Here is a 12,082-nt window from a genome sequence, read left to right as displayed (position 1 = left end):
CTTATCTCTGCTGGAGGCTAGCAGCTCCAGGATAAATTAGCCACTACTAGTCGAGTTGCATTGTGGGTAATGTAGGCACTGAGATTTGACAAGGGAGAAGAATGGTTGGAATAAAAAGGACAATATCTCTGGTTCTGCTGCATCAATTTTCATCCTTTTTGTTACTGTCTATTGTGAGATCCAGTATTTAATAGTCATTCTAATCATAGTAATAAGAATACACATAATAATGATAAAAAAATTGACACAAAAAGATAAAACATCTTAAGTGTGTAGTGCTTAAATAAATAGAGGTGCAAAGTGACCTGAGTTAGTGAAAAAAGTGCAAATGGCTGAATAAAAATGCATTACATACAAGTAGGGAAAGGTGGAAATAATAAAAGTTACTGGTGATTTCCGTGGGTATTTCCCTTCCCGTCTTTGCACTACTGGAGTGTCATAATGATTGTAAATCTATCATCAGTACTTGACAGTTCTGCATCACTTTGTAACGCTGATACACTCTCAGGCTGTCTGTGAAATGACGCTGTGAATCACAGTTCCTCTCTGGTGAAGGTAAACTGTTTTCACCATTGACTATTTATATACAGTCAATGGTTTTCACAGATGAGTTTGCTCATCTGGGAGTAGATCCGACACCGTGCTGGCATGTGGAGCCTCAGTTTAATTGAGACCTGAAAAACCCTTTGATGTAACACTTGGCAACCTCAATGAAAACTACACAACATGTAAACAAACAGTCTCTATTTACAGGCCTTATAGTCGCTGTTTACTCAGTTTACCAGTTGCGCAATGAAGGTCCACATTTATGGATATTTATTAAAAAAGACTTGCCTCAACAAAGCGTTACATTGTCTTATATTAAGCTTGATGACAGTGTCTTTTTAGTTCATCAGTGGGAAAAAATACAAACATTTTAGTTGTTTTTGTGGTTTTTTTGACATTAAAATGACATTAAACTTTAACGGAATCAGTTGGACAAAAGTTTAATTTATTATACAATATAATACTTTGCAAAAATACAAATTTTATGCAACGTGCAAAGAGGAGCAGCTACAATCTGTTGAAACATGGGGGATTAATGTTGTATGTCAAAGGCCAAAAGTTTGTTGTTTGGCCTCTCTTGACCCCAACTATACATGGTAGTACTCCAGAGCTGGAGTGATTAATCAATTAGTCAGTTGACATCAAAATAATTGGCAACAATCTTCCCAGTTTTCCATGATAGTAAACTCAACATCTTAGTCAGACAAAACAAGTATTTCAGGGAATAATGATCAACATTTTTCACTATTTTCTGAAATTTTATACACTGAACAATCGATGGATTATTAAAGAAAAGGCTTACAGTACTCCTTACAACTTTACAACAAATGAGCTCAATATAAACTAAAACTACTAAAGTCTTCAAACAAAGTTCCTCTTCAAGACCAGGAGCACAAGATGGAGGACGGAGGACGTGTCAGAGTTCAGATTTTGCCTTGCGTGCAGTCGCCCAGTTGGTAATCCAGCCTTGGTTGAGGATATCGTGACAAGACTGTAAAAACTCCAGTTCGTCAGTTGAAATGAAGACCTCATATTACGAACACAGTCTTAATTTGTATTTAAAACCAGTGGGCAGGTGTATCATTTTGCATAACGTGTATCTGAGTGTTTGTACAGTAAGGGAGTTATTATAAAACCCCTCCGGCAGCCCATCGCGGAGGGCTTGTGATGTGGACTGACTCCAGATCCTCTCAAAATTATTCTCCCTGTGAAGCCCAAAACCTCCAGCTGCTGCCTCGAGCTTGTCTTGGCTTCAGATTTCATCCTCCAAACTCTACCTTCCCTCTTCCAGTTCACCGATCCCATCATCAAAACGAAGACAGTTCTGTGGTTTGGACGTGTGGGAGATCTTGGCGGCTCCCCTGAAACAACTATTAATAACAGGCAGCAGTAACGTGGTTGCTACCACTTCGCTGCCAGGATTCTCTCAGACTGAGTCACGGACCGCTTTCATCCAGACCTCCACACTGGGAGAACTTTGGCCTCGTTTAGATCTGATAGGCCATAACCTGCTCTTTTCTCAGGACTCCCAAACATCAACCTGCCCAGCTGACGATTTCGTCATTGTGTGTTTGTTTGTGCTCAAAAAGCATCTGGAACAAATTTTTTTTTCTTTACAGCTTTCAGTTTTTATGCAGTTTTTATGCAACAAAGTCCAAGAAAATATGAGGTTTGCTCCAATTCTCTTCAACTAATTTCAATAATGATCACAAGATTAATTCATTATCAGTATGCTATCAATACTATGTATGAAATCAAGATGGTAAAAAGGTTTAGGGCTTTAAGTAATTATTGTTTTCAACCAATCTCTTAATTATTTTCTCAATTAATTTGATTTATTATTTTTTTTTTATAATATAAATGATTGGTTCTGATCTCTGTTGGTTTGTGAAACTTTATTTTTCTGACATTTTAAGACTGCCCCGGTTTAATAAAAGCCAAACACATCAATAAAATAAAAATACTGTTTATCTTATTGAAAACTATTTATTCATATCTGGGACTTCACTGAAGCTGCACTGTGATTTTTATTCCCCTCTTTTATCTGTCTTATTCTATTTTATCTCATTTTTTATATCCTATTTTAATTTACTCTTTTAAAACCGATTTAAATGTGGCCTTTTATGTTGTCTTGTGTTTCTTTTATGTCTTTTCTTAATGCATTTTATGTCTTACGTGAAGCACTTTGAACTGCCTTGTTGTTAAAGGAGAAAAAACGAGTATTTTGATTTTGATGTTTGTCTGTCACATGACTTGTTTAATTGGTAGATTAAATCAATGCATATATCACATATCACATGATAACTATTCCCATTATTACTTTTACTTTAACATAGGACACAGTGAGCTTCTGTCTCCAAAAATTCACTCTTCTAAGAATCTGTTTGGTCAAGCACAAATTTGCTTCAGTGAACACAGAGCATAAATAAATAATTTTCATGAGGTTCCCTTAAATTTTTGTTTTTAACAACTGCAAAAAAATAAAATAAAAAAGGAAAAAAATGGAAAAAAACAAAAAAATAAACCTGTAACTACTGTCTGGTGGACATCTAAATATTATATACCAATTTATCTTCAATAGGCTAATATTGGCCAATATATTGACAATACATACTGTATATTTACCAACATATTCAGAATATTTTATGTTGAAATTGCTTAATTATGATGTAAGCCCCGATAGCTTACAATCAACATACTGTCACACTGTCACAGTTGTGACAGTCGTCCAAACAGAGATTTGATGGGTTTAGTTTTTGACATGTAAAACTACAATAAAGCAGTTGTTCTCCAGTTAAAAGCCTTTACAAAACCATGCTGGTGCTTTTGTATGTTTAAGCCCATTAACTATTTTACATAACTGCCTCACAGTTTCCAAAACACACCGTTAGTTTCTGGATTTACTCGAGGCAGCTCTGGTGGCGGTTCATGTCAGGAGGTGATGAAAATCATCTTGCGGAACTTGAAACTCGCTTAAGATGCTGTTGGTAATCCATCATGGTGAACATGTCATCGCCTTGAATTTCCTGTCAAAATCATGTTATGATCACACGGTGAGGTGCTTTCGTGGTGCATTCAAGGACACACAGATTTGAGACAGGGCTGCCAAAACACTCATGCATTTATAGACTATGTTTCTGGAAAATCAAGCCAAGAAGAGAAACAATGAGCAAATGTGGACGTTGTTGAAAGGATAATGAAGAATTTGATTGTTTTTTGTATTACAATGTTACTCTGAAATCTGGGAGCACCCATAAACACACCAGCAGTGAGTCTTTCCAAAGCAAAGCCCTCTTTAAACTGAAATACTATACACCAAAACATAACTATGACAAAATAATAAGGGTGACTAAATGTTCACTAGCTTCAGGCCTTGGCAAGTTGATTTTTATAGTGTACTGAATAAACCCAATGGTGAGCAAGAGGGCTGAAAAATAATCTAAATGATTGACATATGCCCTCATTTTATAGCATCTCTGTTTCATTTTTTGGCATCCATTTCATCCTTTCTCTCAGGAAAAAATGCGATCCAGGAGCTGCACTATGGAGAGTCCAGATGACGGACACATCACGCCCGCTAAAAGTTTTATCAAGCAGGAGGAGGAGAACACAGAGCTGACAAAGAAGAAAATGAAAGTCCAGCGAGAGGAAAAGGACGGGAGGACAGGAGTGTCAGGGACACAGAGGAAACTTCAGAAACCCGCAGAGAGCAGGAAGGAGCTGTCCAAGAAAGACTTGCTTCAGCTGTTGGGAATCATGGAAGGAGAAGTTCAGGTACGAATTAGGTTCTCTGTGATTTATCAGCCTCTGAACTTTAATGACAGGTCAGAGGTTTTAGAATGAGTCCATACATCCTGTCATTAACCACACCAAACCTAACCCTAAAATTATAAGGATCACTATAAATTAGTACGTTATTCTCAATGGGTTTTTTTTTTTTTATATAAATGATGGATAAACTACATGATTACATGTAAGAAAAAAGTTGTCACTGGTGACTCATCAACTCTGCAGCTCTGTGTAGATGTTAGCCTCTTGTTAGAAAAAGAAGAGAAAGAGAGAGAGAGAGAGAGAGAGAGACAGAGAGAGAGAGAGAGAAAGCAGCAGTAGAGCGAGCTAGAAAGTGAATGAAGAGAGCGAGCTGCGGTAGCAAAAACAAAGCAGTGAATTGGATAAATAAAATGTTATTTTGTATATTTTTGTATATTGTTTCATGGCGGGTAATGTTTTAAAGCACAAATAAACACACCCACACCTCTGCACTACCCTAAAGGAAGGAGCCGCATTATCAGATTTGGTGTGAATGCAGCCCTACATGTAACCTAGCTGTATGAACAGTACTAAAACGAAGTTTACTTTGCTTCACCATTGTCATATTAGTAATTTACATTGCCACAAACAGATGTGCAGCTGTGTTTTCACTGGCTTCCAAAACAAATGCACACACTGGCCAAGATCAAGATCTTTTCAACACAAGGCGGTGGTGCTTCATTCCAGGAAACACTACCGCCTTTGTCCACAGGGGTCGCCATAATCAACACAACATGAAAGTTCCTTGTAGTGGCTTTAAGGTACTGGTGATTTTCTTGGGTATTTCCATTCCCATCTTTGAAGTGGTGGAGAGTCATAGTGATAGTAAATCTGTCATCAGTACTTGACTGTTCAGTATCACTTTGTAACGCTGATAATGATGCTGTGAATCACAGTTCCTCTCCGGTGGAGGTAAACTGTTTTCACAGATGAGTTTGCTCATCTGGGAGTAGATATGACACCGTGGAGCCTCAGTTCAATCGAAACCTGAAAAACCCTTAGATGTAACACTTGGCAACCCTGATGAAAACTACACAACATGTAAACAAACAGTCTCTATTTACAGACCTTATAGTCACCATTTACTCAGTTTATCAGTTGCACAATGAAGGTCCACCTTTATGGATATTTATTAAAAAAGACTCGCCTCAACAAAATGTTGCATTTCAGGAACTTTTGTCTTATTTCAAGCTTGATATTAGTGCCATTTTTAGTTTATCAGTGGTTTTCTTTTTACTTTGTTTTTTGACATAATGATATTTTTAAAATCTTGAAATAAACATAACATTGAACTTTAATGGAATCCATTGGAACTAAAACTAAAACTTTGAGTATTTTAAAACATGAGTAGGAGGGTTGACTCTCCAATGGCCATAAAAAAACTGTTTGTTGAAATCAGTGTACATGCTGGGAAGTCATTTTTATTAAAACCAGACCATTTCAGACGTTGGTGAAGTAATTGTTGAGTCACTGGACTTGATCAATAAAGTGTCCATAAACAACTTTTTGCCCTTTTTATGCCCAGCTTGCTCAGTTATAGTTTAGTCATCTGAGAGCTGGAGAATCGAGGAGATTTGTTATTGATTAAAATGACTAAAGAGAACTCATTGGACAGTTTGGTCGCCATGCCAACTGAGGATGAAGAAAGACTGGAAATGGGAGATTTACTCTATCTTAATCATATGCTTTGTTTTCCCCTAAATGGTGATGTCTGCGCGGGCAGATTATAAAACTATAAATACGATGGAGTTTGTCATCACTGCTGAGACATATTGACATTTCACAGTGTTAGCTTTGCGTTCCAGTCTGATAATGATTTTCTACTGTAAGCAGATTTATAAACTCGTCTCCAGAGAGGCAGGATGCTGCTGCCTCACCCTCTATTTCCATCCTGCTCATCTGTTTGGGTGTGTTGAATATTTTCCTTTAGTGATGGGACAGAGGAATACCCCAACACACAGCCACATCTCACACAGGAAAGGCTGCTTTTGTTCCGCTTTGGGTTCAATGAGGGCTTTCAAGTGCATCGAAATGTGCGTAAGAGCATCCTCATGATGTCAAAATGGTAAAAAGGTGTTTAAGGAAATACTATTATTCAGCAAAACCAAACAATATTTAACAGAAAAGTAACTTTTGCTTCAGCATGAGGCAGTCAAGTATGAAAATCCTACAATATATGACATTTTACTCTCGAAGTAACCTATTCTATGGCTTTTTACTCAAAATATTACAACTTCATTCTTGAAAAATATACAAACTTTTTCTAACAGTGACCCTAATACTCTCTTTTAAGCATGAGATGTTCATATTCTATATTTTTCTTGTTGTCGACGAATCCCATGAAAAGGACAAAACAAACAATGAACCGATCTACTAACAAGTATCATCTGTGCTAGATCTTATTCCTCTGTGCCGTAGACCTCCGTTGTTGTCCAAAAACTATTAAAAACACATCACCGCTGCACTGGGTGACATGTTCTTTCAACACCATGAACACACACACACACACACACACACACTGTAGTTTATTTAGACTCACACACACCATCCTGTTTCCAGAAATACTCACTAAAGCGCCAAATGTGGATTCATCCACCGCTGAAAATAGTCCCCAATAAATACGCCATTTACTCCTGTTTGAGTAACGTTTGCTAAAACCTAAAGTGACCAGCTGTTTTATAAAATGATTGAGTGTTTTTTTAAAGAACAAAATTATATATTTGTGAGGCATATTAAGGATTTTCATCTTCAGCAGGAACCAAATATCATTACACTGTATCAGCAGCAGGTCCTCATGCAGTGATTTCTTAAAGAGACCAATGTTACAGGCATTTCTAAATCTTTTTATTCCGATGCATCTACATATTGGGACTAGTTGGACACTTTTTGGTGAATGTATTTCCTTAAGTGAGACAAGACACCTCAAAAGGCATTATGAAAAGAATATACCATCATTTCCTTGGCCTGCATGGTTAAAACAGACCATCAAATCTTCACACGCCTTTTGTTTCCTTTCTCTGCAGGAATTTGTGTCAAGTGTTTTGTTGTGTGAGATGAGATGTTGAGCAGAGTAGAATGAAGGAAACAGCTCCTTCTGCTGGTGAAAGCCTGGAAAAAAAGTTTAGTATGTGTTTTGTTGTATGTCTCATATCTGTGCATGTGTGAAAGAAACAGATAATGTAATGTTTTAGATCTACATGATCGATATTTTAACTAATACATTTTAATAATTTGATTGTGTTAATGCTTTTCTTAAATAAATAAATCAAAGGAAAGTGTTTGTCTTAGATATCATTCTTTAATAATCTTTTAAAAATAAACTTTAATTGGAGAGCTCATCTTGATTTTTCTTAAACTGCTTGATTTGAATCATCAGTTTTTATTCATTTAACTTTATTTTACCAGATTTTGCTTTTTATTTGTGATCTGGTCTAGTTGAATTATTTTTAATCTATTACGTTTAACCACTTTTTCCTTTTATTGTTGGTCATTAATTTGCTGTTATTATTATTATAAGAATTTGGTATGTCAGCATAATTAGACAGCCTCATTATCAATTTTGAAGGAAAACAACCATCAATATAGTCAAAAATGTTTTGTTCTTAAGACCAAACTCAATTCTAGACACACATAATTTAAAAGGTTTCACCCTTGAGTACCACCCATAGCAACAATATGTTTGTCTATGTTTCAGTCAGTGTGTATACAAGGCTTTAAAGTTTCTATCCGGTCTCCTCAGGCCAGAGAGGACGTCATCGGGATGCTGAAGTCAGAGAAAACCAGACCAGGGACGCTAGAGGCTCATTACGGCTCAGCTGTCCCCACAAAACCCCTGCAGGCCCTGCAGAGAGACAGTCTGCTCACCAACAGCAACAACAGCACCGAAAACGTTTACGAGAGGCCCATGGCCGAGGTGAGGAAAGAGACATACTGCAATGATTAGTCCATTAATCGATTAGTCAGAAAATTAATCGGCAACTATTTTTATGATCAAATAATCGGCTTAGTCATTATTTTAAGCAACTATGCCAAAAAAAGCTGCTATTAGCTTCTCAAATGTGAGTATTTAATTCGTTTCTTTGTTATACATGATTGTAAGTGAAAATTGTGGTAAATCTTTTAAAAAATAGTTGCAGGAAAAAAAATGTTTCTTGGCTTCTACACAGTATGTGCCAAAAACGTTAAGTTGCCACATGGTTGTTACTGAGTTCATGAGGTGACGTCCACCGATACTTTCACCCCACAAAGGAAAGCTAATTTTTTATAGTTACAGTTGTTGATTGATTACATTTTCTTCTGCTGTTTAGTAATATTTTCTGCTATTTCTGTGTAAAAATCCCTATAATTAATGCCAGAATACACAAGTTCCTTCCAGTAAACTTTCATGGAAATAATTTGGACTTTATGGACCCATAAAATAAAGTATTATCGTTTTATTTCTCAACATGAAGGTCTCATTGTTTCAAATCTCTCCCGCACCGTCAGGAATAAACTTCAGTTGGATGAATACTGAATCCTGGTGGGAAAAATATAACAGATAACTGTAAAAAAAATAAATAAGTAAAAACTCCACCGGGGTTGTTAAAACTCCTGAATTCCCAGAAGAAAGATGTACTGTGCTGAAAACATGACCTCAGTGTCCTTCACTAGAAATTCCTACAAACAGCAACATACAGGAAGTTGCTGAATTCATCATTTACCAAAATTAGTACATTTTCTTTTTACATTTCAGTGGTTAAATATACTGTATATAAAAAGAGATTTTAGAGAGCAGGTTTCGGCAACAGATGGAGGATCTATACTGTCTAAATTTTTCATTTTGGTGGTGCATTTACACCAAAGTTCATGCAAGTGAAGAGTGAAAATCATGTTCTTTTGTGTGTTGATTAGCAGCGGTTTCTTCTTGAAAAGGTAATTTTCCACACTCAGTGGAATAAAAAGGGTGAACAGATCTGCAGTAGTCATGAAAAAAGTTTGAATAAAGCTTGTGTTGAAGAGAGAGAGTCTCATTGTTACACCACAAACACAATAGCCACCAAAACCGTAGCTAATGGTTACGGTGGATATTGTGTTCACAGATGTGGTGTCAGAGTGTGAGTTGTCATTGTCTCTGTTCAGCTGGACCGTCTGGAGGACAAACAGAAGGAGACGTACAGACGGATGTTGGAGCAGCTGCTGCTGGCAGAGAAATGTCACCGCCGCACCGTCATGGATCTGGACAACGAGAAACGCAAACACGTCGACTTCATGAACAAGAGCGACGACTTCACCAACCTGCTGGAGCAGGAGAGGGAGAGGTGAGGCCCGACCGTGTATGTTTGGTGTGCGTGTGTGTGTGTGTGTGTGTATACCTGTATTACCAATCTTGTGGGGAACCTGTTTACACACTCACATTGTGGGGACTCACCTCCCTTTTGGGGACAAAACTCAAGTCCCCATAATGTAAATGTTTCAACTTCAGGGTGGCATTACGCTTTTCTACATACATTTATCTCAAGTTTAGGAATTTTGATTATGTTTAACATCCGACATCATAACAAGATAAACAGAGATAACAGAATATCACAAAAAGCATATGTCCTCTTTAAAAAAGCTTGAAAGGTCTTAGAGGGTAATTTTATGCTCTAACGCACCTGCTTATAACACTTTCTGACCTGCCAGAACATTGTGGCACTTGTTAAGAGCTCAAACTTAAAACATGGAGTGCTAAACATAAACCACCTTACTGTCTGACTATCTGAGTCCATTGTCATCCTCCAACCGCAGCGTACAAAAGAGAGGACGTGAGTAAACGGATAGAAAGACATTATACCCGCATGATGAATCCATAACACAGGTGGAATCCAGATGTCAATCTGAGCCACTTTTATTACCTCATCTGTCTGGTGCAGCAAGTCAGGACAGAGCTGCTGAGATCACACACAGAGTGGTAAATAATAATACTGTAGTCCTGCATGTTCAGAAAAATACACAACAGCAAAGTCCTTTAATGTGTGAGTATGTTTCATGAGCCTCAGATTCTTGGAATCTGTGCAAACATGCATGATGAAAGATTCACTGTTCATGAAAACATGTATGTTTTGCAGATGCTTGTTTATTTGTCTGTCAGCAGCAGACATCAGATAAGACCAGGAGCAGGTTCTGGATGATAGATCTGATCTGATAGGAAGGGTGATGACTCGTACCTTATCACGCCATAGAAGACGCACAGAGCAGTTCACAGCTACCACTGACTCAAACTTTTAAAGGGCTTTAAAGCCGTTATGTGTAGACTTTTATATGTTTTTATGTATCTGTTTCAATTCAGCAAAAATGCTGACAGTGTGCTTGTTTCAAATTATATTTCATATTGTTCTATTGTTCTGATAGAGATTAGTTTTGGTTGAGTTTGTATACAAAGGAGACAATCTTGGTGAAAATTCATGCCGTGGTGCAAAAGGCAAACATTGTGCTCTGCTACAGAAATGTTTTTAATATCACAACTTGGGGTTGCTAAACTCTGAAATGAACATTTCCATGTGTATATTTATATTCTTGGGCTCTACTGGAATATCTTTGCATGATTTACAGTTAAAAACTCCTTATTTATCTTATATTGGCCCTTTATGCAGCCCCTCAGTTCAGCCTCTGTCTCTTTAAGACAAGAGCCCACTCTGTCCTGATTGGTCAGCTTCAGGAAGCTTCCTCCAGCTCTGGAGGCTACTTTAACAAACTATAGTTGTTGGATTTCACTTCTTTTTCTCCTCCTTTTCTTTGCTCCAAATATAAACTTCTCAAATACGTCTGTACATATTGGATCTGAATCTGATCCGAAATATAACAGTGGACAATGTGAATGACCTCAGCAACCAAGGCTACTGAATGAATGGCTGTTTGTGGGCAAACATGAATAATCTGATGTCAGTTCAAGGAGGAAGTAGAGGTAACTTTTTGGTTCAGAGCAGTTTGAGGCCCTGGCTTTTAACTCGCAGGGATTTTACATCCATTAATCTCACGTTGTGGAACTTTGACCATGTTTAACATCCGACATCAGAACAAGATATAAACAGATAATCACAAAAAGCAGAATATGTCCTCTTTAAGTCTGCAGAAACCTTTTTTTTCACCTCACCCAACATTTTTGACTATCTTTCCCTCACCAAGATGATGAAATAAAAACTTACTTCGACAAGAGACACATTGGTGATGTTTTTTTACTTTATCAAAAGTATTTTTAAACACAGTTTTTTTGGATGAACTGGTTGGTTCCACACTTCCCATAAAGAGCAGTTCACTAAGCTTTTCAATAGAAAGATCTCACTCATAATCATAATCATAATCGTCATAATCTATATGTTAGACATGTTTAAGGGCTATGAGCCACTCAGGTCATTTAGCACTAGTACTCTTCTTGTACTTGGCCAATTCAAAATCTGTGTGCTCACCTCTTTCAAAAACAGCCTTAAAACATTTGATTTTTCCGCTACCTTTCAAGTCAAGTCTATTTTATTTGTATAACACCAATAACCCAAATCACAAATTTGCCTCAAGAGGCTTTACAACCTGTACAATACACCCTCTGTCCTTACACCCTCAAATCAGATAAGAATAAACCCACAAATCTCCTTTACTGGGGGAAAAAAATGAAGAAACTTCAGGAGGAGCAACAGAGGAGGAATCCTTCTTCCAGGACAGACAGATAATAGATGTGTGTACAGAATAAACAGAATAAGAAATCAGGCTGACA

The 12,082-nt window shown here is 37.2% G+C and overlaps 1 protein-coding gene across 2 annotated transcripts in view; it reads left to right on the top strand.

Moving 5' to 3' along the window:
* The window catches only part of LOC121882478 (filamin-A-interacting protein 1), a 48,566-nt gene that overhangs the window by 21,544 nt on the left and 14,940 nt on the right, over positions 1–12,082 (top strand). For both annotated transcript variants that reach the window (XM_042390763.1, XM_042390762.1), the window contains 3 exons: positions 4,063–4,320; positions 8,096–8,269; positions 9,475–9,653. In XM_042390763.1, the coding sequence (XP_042246697.1) occupies positions 4,069–4,320; positions 8,096–8,269; positions 9,475–9,653 (605 nt within the window). In that variant the 5' untranslated portion in view covers positions 4,063–4,068. The remainder of the gene's footprint in view (positions 1–4,062; positions 4,321–8,095; positions 8,270–9,474; positions 9,654–12,082) is intronic.

This window comes from Thunnus maccoyii, chromosome 17 (assembly GCF_910596095.1).
Source record: "Thunnus maccoyii chromosome 17, fThuMac1.1, whole genome shotgun sequence".
NCBI classification, from domain to species: domain Eukaryota; kingdom Metazoa; phylum Chordata; class Actinopteri; order Scombriformes; family Scombridae; genus Thunnus; species Thunnus maccoyii.
The sequence above is the reverse complement of the archived record's forward strand: the minus strand, read 5'-3'. Positions and strand labels throughout refer to the sequence as shown.